Source organism: Anomaloglossus baeobatrachus, chromosome 12 (genome assembly GCF_048569485.1).
Source record: "Anomaloglossus baeobatrachus isolate aAnoBae1 chromosome 12, aAnoBae1.hap1, whole genome shotgun sequence".
NCBI classification, from domain to species: Eukaryota; Metazoa; Chordata; class Amphibia; order Anura; family Aromobatidae; genus Anomaloglossus; species Anomaloglossus baeobatrachus.
Genome location: NC_134364.1, coordinates 48510898 through 48524512, shown reverse-complemented (window position 1 = coordinate 48524512; position 13615 = coordinate 48510898). Strand labels below are relative to the sequence as shown.

General features: G+C 45.7%; 1 protein-coding gene across 2 annotated transcripts in view; it reads right to left on the bottom strand.

Annotated features, from left to right (window-relative positions):
* Positions 1–10317: 10317 nt before the first annotated feature.
* The window catches only part of CCDC198 (coiled-coil domain containing 198), a 33673-nt gene continuing 30375 nt past the window's right edge, over positions 10318–13615 (bottom strand). For both annotated transcript variants that reach the window (XM_075331211.1, XM_075331212.1), the window contains one exon: positions 10318–13600. In XM_075331211.1, the coding sequence (XP_075187326.1) occupies positions 13341–13600 (260 nt within the window). In that variant the 3' untranslated portion in view covers positions 10318–13340. The remainder of the gene's footprint in view (positions 13601–13615) is intronic.

Below are 13615 nucleotides of genomic sequence, written 5' to 3'. Positions count from 1 at the left end.
GCCAGCACAGCCTCCCCCACCGCAGCCAGCACAGCCGCCCCCACCTTAGCTAGTACAGCAGCCAGCATTGCCATATTCCAGCACCCCCCGCCTCCTGTGACCCCGCTCCACAACCGCTGCCACCCCCCCTCCGGTAAGACACCACCGAAGTATAAGACGGACCCCATTTTTTTTTTTTACCTTTTTTATCTCTAAATTTGGGGTGCATCTTATAAACGAAAAATACGGTATGTCTTGTAATGATAATCTCCTGCTGATAAAACACTGATTTTATTGAAACAGCAAAACACAACCCAGTGACACATCAATGGAATCAGGTTCTCAGCCTCTACATTATGGTTCTTATAATTACATTTTATATATATATATATATATATATATATATATATATTACAGTATATATATAGAGGCCAGAATGGTAAATCTTCATTTCCTTTATGTTCTTCACAGATAATAAACTGATATTAAACATTCCCTACAATGCAATAAATCCCGTATATCTGTGTATGCAATAGTTTACTTTTCCATTTCGAGGACTGCTCATAGATCCCAGCTAAATTATGCCTGAAGTGAGACGCTGGGACTCATTTGTTATAATTATTTGCTGCTGTAAAGTGAGATAATCAATTTTCTGTACGGCACCCTTGGTAATTGCTCGGAGTAAAAGTGGCAAGTTAAATCCAAGGTCTCTGAAAACAATTCTGAGCACTAATTAGTTTTTTTTTACCTTCTTTCAAGGGTTTATCTAGAGGACATGTATTTTTACCACTAATGGATAGCCTTTGGGCTAATAAAATGTGACCATCACTCTGTCAGGGGTATTGAACACGGAAATATTATGCACAAAATAAATCATCTTATTAATATCTTATGTATATAACGTATCTTTGCTGTAAATTATGAAGATTGAGGAAATCACAGAGGTGGTCTATAGAAATAAGAAGGTCAGAGCTTGTATTCATGACAACTATGGTCATAAAATTTATGGACCGTGGAGCAACGAGAGAAGATCGCCTGGGCTGATGATATTTAGATCATATTTGTGATGCGAGTCACTACTTACAGGTAGTACAAATGGTAGAGTAGTCAGGAAAGACAGGTTCTGGTAACAGGAGGGCATGTATGGACACAGGGAGTACAATGAGGCGTAGTCAGGTCACAATCCAAGGGTCAGAATTTCGGGAAGGCATGTAATGGATTCAGGGAGTAAACAGACGTGATCAGGTAATGGTCCGAGGTTAAAAGCCAGAAGGTTACAACAGGAACAGGGAGCGGACAGAAAGGAGTCCAGCAACAGTCCAGGGTCAGGAAACCAAGATCAGAGCACAGGCGGGAACACAAGCCAACAGCACAACTACAGAACCAGAATGTACGACTGCAAGGTTCTGGGAGGGCATGCTCACTAAAGAACCGGATGGAATACCTGAGCAGACAGCACCCCCCAGAACCAGCATTGAAGCCAGCAATGTCAATCAACCTGCCAGCCAGTAGCCAAGGAAAACACAGCAGAGTATCTCCTAATGGGCAAGATGCTCTGCACATATCAATCGTGACAATACTAGGGAATGTGCCTGTCACACCACAAAAATTGTTCCATAATGGCTTGAGGACCAGGACAAGAAGTACAAGGTGATACTTGTCTCCAAATTCTCCAGATCTCAATCTGGATGATCTTCTGTGAGATGTACTTGAAAAACTAGTTCTATCTGTTGAGGCCACGCAGAACAACCTACAGGGTCTTCAACGAACATCTTGGTGACAGACTCTACAAGACATATTTAGAGTCCATTTCTCGGTGGGTCAGATCTATTTTGGCACAATAAGGGGGTCCTACATATTATTAAGCATCTTATGTTATCCTATTAGGGAACATGGATGTCATAGATGGGTGCCCCACCATAAGAATAAGATCATAAACCCACTAAGTAGATGTTAGGCTTGTGCCAGGGGGTGCAGAAGCAGAATGGAGATAGAACTCCAAAGAGCAGTTAGACTAAAGCCCACAAGAGGGCGCACGCACCAGTGAAAGGGTAGTCAGCCAGCCTAAGTCTTAACCAGGAAGTCACGTCTGAACAAGGGAGTGAGCAAGCCGTAAACAGGTGGAAGCACTAGAGTCAGGAGCCAAGAGGTCACGTCAGAAGCCAAAAAGGGGAAGCAGCGCCGTGATCAGGAAATGTTTCCGAGGTCAGAGGCCGGGAAAGCAAGTAAGTACAAAAGAGGGGGAGGGGACCGAGACACAGAATGGGACCAGGGACTGGGAGACAGGGTAGACAAACAGTACAAGAGAAATGGATGTCAGGGAGAGGTAAGCTGGGTAGTGAGACGGATCAGGGCTAACTCACAAGAACCAGTTGCACACGCTGCAGAGCAGGAACTATTACTGGTGGTGTTCCAGAGGTCTCCACACCATAATAAAGCGGCATGAGTCCCGGAACGAGGCACAACAGAACAGACCCCCTCCCACCTGACAACCCCATCAGAGTCAAGCTATAGTCATGACAGTAGGAGCCTCTTGTGCTTTGGCCAGTATTTCATGCTATGGAGGCTCCAGGGGTCAGCACAAACTTAACCTACACAAATTAGGGAGCCCATGGTAATCTATGCAAACATGCTGGGCACTTATATGAGTTTTCATATCTCATAAAGTGATGACATATGGCAAGGAAGCTCAATACTACAAGTCAAAGTGGAGACCTGGTTGTGGTTTTGTATCAAAGCTGAGCAATGTCTTCTTCTAGTCCATTTCTTTTTCACACTTATACTTCCCAAACCTTAAAGTAAATATCCACTATTTACCATCAGTTTGCATTTTTTATTTTTAAAGCTCCACAATTTTGTACTTTTTCATTTCTCATTAGTGTATCTCTTCATTAGAGGACAAGAGGGAAAAGATACTGGACTGTCTGACCTGTTGGCTCACCTGGTGAGGTGCACTCTCTAAGCCGGAGGTTAGCATGAGCAACATGGCCCATAGGGGATAGCACACTGGCAGGACGTCCAGTTTAGCACATGGCTCAGAGAAGACCAGTGTATGTTGGTTGGCAGGCAGACAAGTGCTGCAGGAAACATCAGAAGACAAGGGTGAACATGTCATGGGTGCAACCTGTGTAGCCTCATAAGGGCCCAAAAGGTTAGGTGTAATGCCTGCCTGGATCCACAGACTCAGACGGGCTGTAATGGACAGGATAGAGGGAAGACACTCACCAAGCAGAACCCCCAGAACCCTGAAACCCTTTAACCCCTATACAGGGATTTGGAATTACACAGGGCCCTGGAGATCACTACCTGTGGAAGGCTGAAGTCTGAGAGTAGTCGTCAGGCAGGGTCAAACCAGGAATTGCGTAACAGGGACAGAATCAGCAGGCAAGGACGTAATCAGAAAACGTAGCAGAGGTCAAATCCGGATCGGGCAGCGAGATACATAAACAGCAGGTAGGCGGGTGGTCAGGAAACAAGCAGTAATCAGCACACAAAATCACAGGATGGAGCAGGAGCCAGAATTTTCAGAACTATCTCTGGCAGAGGTCAGCAGACAGGAGGGGCATTAAAAAGGGTGTGGTGTCTTCCCATAGGCTGTAGCTGAAGATGGTACTTCAGCTGGGAGACACCCACCACCTACAGTCAGCCAGCGGTACTGCAGATCCCCAGGAAACCCAGACCAGTGGATGAGCAGAGCCTGCGCCCACCGGCGCCACTGGCATCAACTCCTCTCCCATCACCAGCACTATCCACAGCAAGAACACAGCGTCGCCTGGCGATCGGAGCAGAAATCGATGGAGCGGACTCCGGTGGTGACGTAACATAAGGGGACAATTTCTATCTCCAAAGTGGGTGTAATTATGCATTTTTAGGAGTTATTAGACTGAAAAGGGCCCATATATTGTTTTGACTGTTCTGTATGTGCCCGGCAGTGCCAGAAGGGACAGAGCCAGGAGTGTTGACATACAAAAACGCTGTAGATGTATAGTCAGTTCAGGGCTAACAGCAAACATGGGCATGCTATCATCAGACACATGGTCCTTGGATGGGATGTAGGCAGTAGTAGTAAGAAGAGGTAAACTGAATTCTTCCTTGCAGTGTTTGTATTGTGAAAAGTACCAGAGAAAAGTTTATTATGCTTACAGCAGACAAAGGGTTAACTGTAGGTCTGAGCCTGGAAGTAAATGCTGATAGTTGAAAAAAAAACAAGGGTTACGTACACAGAATATTTGGAGAAATGCATGGTGTGGGAAACTCCAGAACATACAGTAACTGAAAACAAAGTTTATTGAATACTTAGACTCACATAGCTGTCTGAATCAGTCTGAAAGGGAACCTGTCACCAGCCTTTTAGAATGTGAACACATTCCTCCACCTTTTACTGCTCTACTGTCTCCTGACACCCCCCCCCTCTTGTATAATCCCAAAAATTCCTATTGGATTGGTCCACCACTGTATGTAAATCGGACGGGCATCATTGCTGTGATGTTTGTGCCTCCCCTCTGCTCCTAATGGCCGTCCTCAGAGTTTCATTGACGTGAATGATGTACCATGTGTCATCCACATAGCCCAACAAAATAATGCGCCAGTGCAGTAGCATTGCTGGCTCATGCAGGCGCACTTTGCTCTGGCTTACTGCAGACAGAGTATAAAACACAACTGTGCATGCGCCGAGATGTGACATTCTGGCTCATATGAACAGGAATAAGTATGGCAGAGTAAGGCTAGTTTCACACTTGCGTTTTTTTCCTTCAATCACAATCCGCCGTTTTGAAAAACAGCGGAATCCGTTAACAGATTCCGCTGCTTCCCATAGACTTGTATGGACGATGCATTGCGACTGATGGCCCTGCGTTGCATCCGCCGGGCGGAAAGAACGCAGCATGTAGTGTTTTTCTGCACTTCTCTGAGCGTCAAAAAAATGCAATGTGCTGGATTCCGTCGGCGTCCATTCATTTTTATAATGGAAGCCTATGGTGGCGGAATCCGGCGGAATCCGTCATTTGACGGATTCCTGTGACACATCCGTTTTTACACAACTGTGCATGCTCAGTTGAGTAATTGTTGAAAAAACAGCTACAATGGATTCCGTTGTTTTGCAGGATCCGTCGCATCAGTTGTGCCACTATATGCAACGCTTCCCTTATATCCATCACGCAACGCAAAGTGACGGATGCCGCACAACACAAGTGTGAAACTAGCCTAAAGCGTGCCTGCGTGAACCGGCTACGCTACTGAACAGGCAGGTAATTTCTTTGGGCTATGTAGATTACGTAGGACGCATCATCCACATCAAGCAAACCCGGAAGATGACCATTAAGAGCAAAGGGGACAGCAATGATAAATATCAAGTTAGATCAAAAAGCCAACCATACATGTCACTATAAAAGAGTTCAGTGTGTAAAACAATATATATATATGTATAGAAATAGTGCATGGGATGTGAATATATGATGGCCCTACAGAACAAATTATCAGGCACTAAAGTTTGAACAAGACAATACAAAAAAAAACACTGAGAAGTTGATGAACATTAAATTTGTCTTGGGTCCGGAAAGGGGTACTGTGTATCAGTTACTGAAATTGGCAAGACTAGCATATATATCAAACAGTTGTGTTTGCCTAGTAACTGAGGAACATTAAAATATGTGATGGGCATAACAAATGACATATGTAGTCACGATATATACAGTCGCAAAATTGAAACTAGGAAGTCCAACTTTCTCCCTAGTTTATTACAATTCAGTTATAATAGTGTAGTAATCAAACAACTATGTAAATATAATGCAGTGTTGCACCAAAGTATATAGATATAGGGTAAAGGTGTGTCCTGTAGCCCTGAGAGATAATTGTGTTTAGGTAAAGAGATGAAAAAATGAGAACTATCTTCAAAGTGATGTTGGTATTACCTGGACCAAGATGGAGCCTGTAACCACTTGTAACTCCCACCCCGACGTGCGTTTCAGCATCACCTTCATCATGGAGTCACACAGCAATGATGCCCATCAGACTGGTTCATTTAATTTACATGCAGCGCTGGAGCAATCCAAAATGCATTTTTCGTGGTATAGAGGAGGAGTCGAGAGACAATAGACAACTTTGTGTACTATGGTACAGGAGCTGTAAAAGGTGGTGGCATTTGTTTATACACTAAAAAATTGGTGACAGTTTCCCTTCAAAAGGCCTTGGGTGATGTCACAGGAGTATGCCCGAATACTTGAGAAACTCAGAGTGGACTAAAGCAAGCGTAGGACAAAAAGCAGTGTTGGTCGATGGAGGCAAGACAGGAGTGTAACATCTGTTGCCACCAATAGTGGGAACTCAGGAGCTTATTGCATACTGTGTTATTATTGAGATCAATGGGTAAACTGTATGGACTAAGCTTCCCATGGCTGGTATCTTCTCATTCTGTATGCCAGCAATTTGGAAAACTTAATCAGACAAACACAACTGCAATCCCAGTAAAGGTATATAATGAAATTAATTTCTGTGTCATGGTTCTGATCTGCGGTGCCCTGTTCTCCAGCAGAGATGATTCTCTGTTTTGTATTGTTCTCTAGTGGACAGGTTGTTCCCCGACCTCGGGTCCTGTGCTGGTGTTGGGAGGGGCCTGTTTCAAGCGCCTCGTTCTGGGTGATTGCTCTGCTTCATTAGGGAGCAATCTCACCCGGAACACCGCCAGTCATAGTTCCTGTTCTGCAGTGAGTGTTCTTGCTTCCATATGTGCTCTGCTCTGATCTTGTCTCCCTACCCCAGACCTCTGTTACCCTTCTCCGCCTGTGCCCCTGACTCTGACGTTACCGCCCTGGCTATTGACCTCCGGCTCGTACCCTGACCTCGGCTCTGCTTCCTCCCTGTGTACCTTACGTGACTTCCTGGCTTCTTACCTCCGGCTCGTACCCTGACCTCGGCTCCGCTTCCTCCCTGTGTACCTTACGTGACTTCCTGGCTTCTTACCTCCGGCTCGTACCCTGACCTCGGCTCCACTTTCTCCTTGTGTACCTTACGTGACTTCCTGGCTTCTTACCTCCGTCTCGTACCCTGACCTCCGCTCCACTTCCTCCCTGTGTACCTTACGTGACTTCCTGGCTTCTTACCTATGGCTCGTACCCTGACCTCAGCTCTGCTTCCTCGCTGGGTGCCTTACGTGACTTCTTGGCTTCTTACCTCCGGCTCGTACCCTGACCTCGGCTCCGCTTCCTCCTTGTAAACCTTATGTGACTTCCTGGCTTCTTACCTCCAGCTCGTACTCTGACCTCCGCTCTACTTCCTCCCTGTGTACCTTACGTGACTTCCTGGCTTCTTACCTACGGCTTTACCCTGACCTCGGCTCTGCTTCCTCGCTGTGTGCCTTACGTGACTTCCTGGCTTCTTACCTCCGGCTCGTACCCTGACCTCAGCTCTACTTCCTCCCTGTGTACCTTACGTGACTTCCTGGCTTCTTACCTACGGCTTTACCCTGACCTCGGCTCCGCTTCCACCTTGTGAACCTTACGTGACTTCATGGCTTCTTACCTCCAGCTCGTACTCTGACCTCCGCTCTACTTCCTCCCTGTGTACCTTACGTGACTTCCTGGCTTCTTACCTACGGCTTTACCCTGACCTCGGCTCCGCTTCCTCGCTGTGTGCCTTACGTGACTTCCTGGCTTCTTACCTCCGGCTCGTACCCTGACCTCAGCTCCACTTCCTTCCTGTGTAACTTACGTGACTTCCTGGCTTTTTACCTCCGGCTCGTACCCTGACCTCGGCTCCACTTCCTCCCTGTGTACCTTATGTGACTTCCTGGCTTCTTACCTCTGGCTTGTAACCTCACCTTGGCTCCGCTTTCTCCCGGTGTTCCATATGTGACGTCCTGGCTCCTGACCTCCGGCTTGTTTGACTTTCCCGCCACTAGTTGCATCTAGTGACACCTAGTGGTTGTACGTCACAGTGTTGTGATCCATCGAGCTGTCTTCTTTCTTATGCAGTAATTCGTGTTAGAAGGATCCCTTTGGTCATTTGGGAAGGGAACAGCCAATTGAGCTGCAAGGATATCTTATTAGATGGGCGTACATTCGTTTTAGATCCAATAAATTTGCAAATCACTTGCAGCAAAAAATTTCCTCTTTCACTTGTTGAACAAAAGTAATCAGCACAAAGTCTAACCAATAATAATTGAAACCCGTTTCCTGAAAATAGATTTTTTGTCCCTGAATATAAAGGATTTTCTGATTACATTATCTGCGCTCTAGGCATTTGTTCTACTCGTATGTACACGTGGATGGGACCGGTGGAGATGTATTCATCTTCCCTCCCTGCACATCCTGATGGGTATTATATTCAGGAGATGGGAACACAATAAGTGCATTTATTTACTTTTACATTTCGCACAGCTCGGGGCGCTACTTCTGAGTCTTAATACACCGCTGTACACATAAAGATTAATGTGGAGGAGACAAGGATGTTAATGGATTTCTTGTTTGTACATCTCATTCCTCCCTGCCGAGAAATATAATACTGTCATCCGGGATTCACATTCACACTGCAATATTTTCAGGACTATTTTCCAACAAACCTTCCGTATCCAATTCCTTATGGTTTTCAAGATCTCTGCTTACTTTCAGTTCTTATGACGCTTTGTTGTACCCTTCTAGTGCATACAAATCGTTCCTGGTAGGATGACAATCACATGAAAACACAGCTATGATACATATACTGCACCCATGTGTTCATCAGAGATATAACAAATTTGTCAGCAGGTTTTTGCCATGTTATCTGAGAGCAGCATGATGTAGGGGCAGAGAGCCTGAGTCCAGCAATGTGTCACTTACTAGTCTGCCTTATGTAGGTTTGATAAAATCATTGTTTTCTCTGTTACAGATCTAGTAGTGCTCTGAATGCTAAGCCCTGTGCAACCCAACCCACACCACTGATTGGCAGCTTTCTGCCTATGCAAAGTGTACACAGAACGCTGTCAATCAATGGTGTGGTAGCTTTGATAAATAAAAATCATTGTTTTCTCTATTACAGATCTAGCAATGCTCTGAATGCTAAGCCCTGTACAACCCTGCCTACACCACTGATTGGCAGCTTTCTGCCTATGCAAAGTGTACACAGAACGCTGTCAGTGGTGGTGTAGGTTTGATAAATAAAAATCAATGTTTTCTCTGTTACCGATCTAGCAGTGCTCTGAATGCTAAGCCCTGTGCAACCCAACCCACACAACTGATTGGCAGCTTTCTGACTATGCAAAGTGTACACAGAATGCTGTCAATCAATGGTGGTGTAGCTTTGATAAATAAAAATCATTGTTTTTTCTGCTACAGATCTAGAAATGCTCTGAATGCTAAGCCCTGTACAACCCTGCTTACACAACTGATTGGCAGCTTTCTGCCTATGCAAAGTATACACAGAAAGCTGTCAATAAATGGTGGTTAGGTTTGATAAAAATCAATGTTTTCTCTGCTACAGATTTAGCAGTGCTCTGAATGCTAAGCCCTGTACAACCCTGTCCACATCACTAATTGGCAGCTTTCTGCCTTTGCAAAGTATACATAGAAAGCTGTGAATCGGTAGTGGGGGTGGGGTTACATAGAACAAGAAGGCTAGATGGCAAGAGGCATCTAGTGCTCTAGTCATAATCTCCTGCTGATAAAACACTGATTTTATTGAAACAATAATGCACAGCCCAGTAAGTGACAAATTGCTGCTTCGATATTATGCTGCTCTGAGATTACATTCAAAACCTTGCTGACAGATTACCTTTATCAAATATATTCAAGATTTAATGCTGATTTCAAGTTTTAGATTGTGTTCTAAATATTTTGAGATTGCTTTTAAAGTACATTCTTGTCTCTTTGGTCAAATTTTGTACATTTATTTAGCAAATGCATATACCATTTTTCAGAAACACTTCCAAAGTTTCTATGAGCTGCCTAAAAGTTATAGCTGAAGAGTAAAGGATGAAGACATTTATCTAGCGGAGGTCTCTGCATAACATGTACAAATTCATGAGAGCTCCAGCTCAGATCTCCTGAACAGAGTGGAAAGCATGTACAGACTCAGGGAGGGCGGAGAAAGAGAAAATAGCCTCTAGAAAAGGAGGAAAGCATATGAAGAGAATATAAGTGCAGGACAGAAGCTGTGGTGGTGTATTAGCTAATGAAGACAACATCCAGAACACACACTGAGCTCACATCCAACCTATATTACTGAAAAATGTGAATCTTGCATCAGGCTCTAAATTGCATATCAGGTATGTGAAAATGAATGAAGGAATAGAGATTGCAGACAAAAATTTTGTTTAACTTTATTATTTGTTACTCTTAACATTTGTAAAAATAATGTTTCCATGTCAAAGGTTTGTGAGGCTGCGCTCACTGAATGTGTGCCGCCCCTGCAGCAGTCGGCACTACTCAGATCCGGGGGTTTTGCTGTGGGTCCCCGGAGGCGGGGCTCAGCGGCCACTCAAATAAAAGGGGGGAATATTTACAAAGGGGACAGTTTGTGACGCCACCCGTGGTGTGCGGTAAGGGAGTACCGCCGCTGATGATGGGAGTACCTGGGGTGGATGGAGCGGGGCAGCGAGATAGTGGTCCCTCCACGGGTAGGGAAGGCCCCTGGGCTCCATTGGGATGGTGAATGGGATGGTGGAGGTAATTTGGGCAGGTCAGGACCTGGGAGGCAAGTGTACTCACTTAAGCGGTGCAGTTGTTAGTACGGCCAATAAGCAGACTCTGACACAGAAGTAATCCAAGTCTCTGGATGTCACTGCCACTCTGGGGAGCTCGTCCGGGTGTCCGTCCCCACTGGTATTGCTTAGTGGTCCGGAGCCTGCCTCCATGCACAATTGTGTAGATGTTCCTGAGTGACCCTTCGGCCTGAAGCTGTCAGGGTCCCGCTCGCTATAGTGATATAGTGGAGCTGTGCTCTCGATGGCTGACACTTGGGGTTTCAGTGGGCTGCATAAGCTGGAAAGCCCTATCCCCCTTGTTGTGTTGATACCTTTGATCTCTGAGGTCTTGGGGAACGTTCATAAAGAGACTATCCTCCACAGGTGGATTATCAGGTTGCGTGAAGCTACTCCCTGATCTAGGGTCATGTACTCCGCCGTACTCGGTACCGGTCCGGTTACTGAACTTCTGGTGCCAACCGTTCTCCAAAACTAAGTCTGCTACACCTCCTCCAATACCCTGCGACCGGGTCTCCGACTCCTCTGGTCCCAGACTATCGTCTGCGACCCAAGCAAGGTCACACAGGGAGCTACAACTCCCTCAGCTCCTCACTCTCTGAGGGCTACTACTGATCTCACTTCCTCCCTCCTACCAGTCTGCCTGACCCCTAGGCGGGTGGCCCTTTTCCAGCTAGACCACCCACTGGTGTGTCTGACAGGGTGTGGTGTGAGGTGTGGTTAGGATTTGAGTGCTGATGGAAGCAATACCAGTGTGTAGGAACCCAGAACCATGGAGGATGGGTTCTGCACGATGAGAGACAGGGGTGCAGTTCCCTGTGACACCCTGATAGAGTCAGGGGCGTCACAAATGTACTGGGGGATAGTTGCTTGGCTGCTAGACAGAGGCACACACAGGAGCGGTTTCTATTCAAACAGTTTAGTTGGTTTATTAATACACATAAACCGGCACTCCAGCAACATAGCATAGGCCTTCTTGCGGCTTCAAAGCAACACAAATAGGGTATACGATGCCCAGTCCATTTCATCCGCAGGTACGCCCGAATAGCTTTGGATACAATCCCGCAGAATATCCCGGTAAAAGTATTGAAACAGTCACTCACTGACCTCAGTCAGTACACAACCCCTTTTCAAGTGAGGTTACCTTCCAGGAGCGATGCTCCTCACGCTGACTCCGGTCACTCCACAGCTATGGAAACTGGCTTCTTTCTAAGCACAGCACTCACACTGTCAGAGACTGCGTCTCTTTCTCTGTTTTTTTTGTGTTGTTCCAATGCACACAAAGGAAATAAACATGTGAATGACAAAATGTGTAATTGCAATAATGTTCTGGTAGAAATACTTCATTTTCTGGAACAATTTCAAGGGTGCCAACACTTTCCGCCATGACTGTAGATACGGGGTTGTTCAGTAATGGACAGGCAATCAATCACTTAAGATTATAGTACTGCAAAGGAGATACTAACGGTGATATTTATGCAGCTTAGACTTTGATGTTTCTTTAAGATGATATTAATTGGTCATGGTTGACCATGAACACCAATGTTGTGTCTAAGAATTTCAAGAACATGTTAATATGTGGTAGACAATACAAGAATTTTCTCATAAAGATGTCCTTTCATAACAAGAGTATTAGGCGGGCTTTGCACGCTGCGACATCGCAAGCCGATGCTTGCGATGCCGAGCGCGATAGTCCCCGCCCCCATCGCAGGTGCGATATCTAGTGATAGCTGCCGTAGCGAACATTATCGCTACGGCAGCTTCACACGCACTCACCTCCCCTGCGACGTCGCTCTGGCCGGCGATCCGCCTCCTCACAGTGACATCACATGGCAGGCGACCAATAGAAGCGGAGGGGTGGAGCTGAGCGGGACGTAAACAACCCGCCCACCTCCTTCCTTCCGCATAGTCGGCGTGAGCTGCTGGAGGCAGGTAAGGTGATGTTCCTCGCTCCTGCGGCTTTACACACAGCGATGTGTGCTGCCGCAGGAGCGAGGAACAACATCGTACCGTCGCTGCAGCTTAATTAACGTTTTCCCCGACCCTGCACCGATGATAAGATTACAACGCTTTTGCGCTCGTTAATCGTATCATCTAGGATTTACACACTACGATGTCGGGAGCGACGCACGGAAGTGCGTCACTTTCGACATGACCCCACCGACATTGCACCTGCGATGTCGCAATATGCAAAGTACCCCTTAGAGGGGAGGCCACAGAGCAGGAGGTTGCAGTCGTCCAGACCATGACACAATCCCTTTAATATGAAGTCATAGTAGACACATGTATGATGTAACTGGGTGGATTTGCATATTGGTGGCATTGTTTTTTATTGCAGTGCCCTTCACCCTGAAAAAAGTCTTCCACTTTACAATCACTCTGGATTTTCTCTAACCAATGCTACCTGCTACAGCCTAATTTTTGACGTATTGGAAACTCTCCAGAAAAGATTCAGGAAACAGGTTTCCACACAGGTCATAAACCAATCAACTCAATAGGGCTATTGTAGCACTGACTGTGCCATATACTAAAGAAAAATGTAGGAAGATACTTTCCTTAGTCAATGAAACATAAGTTATTAATATATTAAAAATCCACATTTTTTTCTTTAAACTTTTCATATCCAGAACTATTAAGAAGGGGATACAGAGGTTTCTAAACGTCATCTGAGTGATGGTTGGTGGTGATCACATCAAGAGTTATTAAATTCACGATCAAAGAACTCATCAAATGTGGGGATTTTTTCCGCCTTTGTCCGAAATAAAGTGGCTGGCCTTCGCCGACCCTTAGCATCACCTCGTAACCAACTATCTAGTGAATCCGTGCTTGAGCTTTCAGAATTCGACTCGCTTCCATCATAGTGAGGCTGGAACCACATCTCTAATTTACCTTTTCCCCGTTGACAATCTGCAGTAGAATTGGGTTCTTGTTTTAGCCAGTGCCATGTGTTGCCTGAAATAAAAGCAC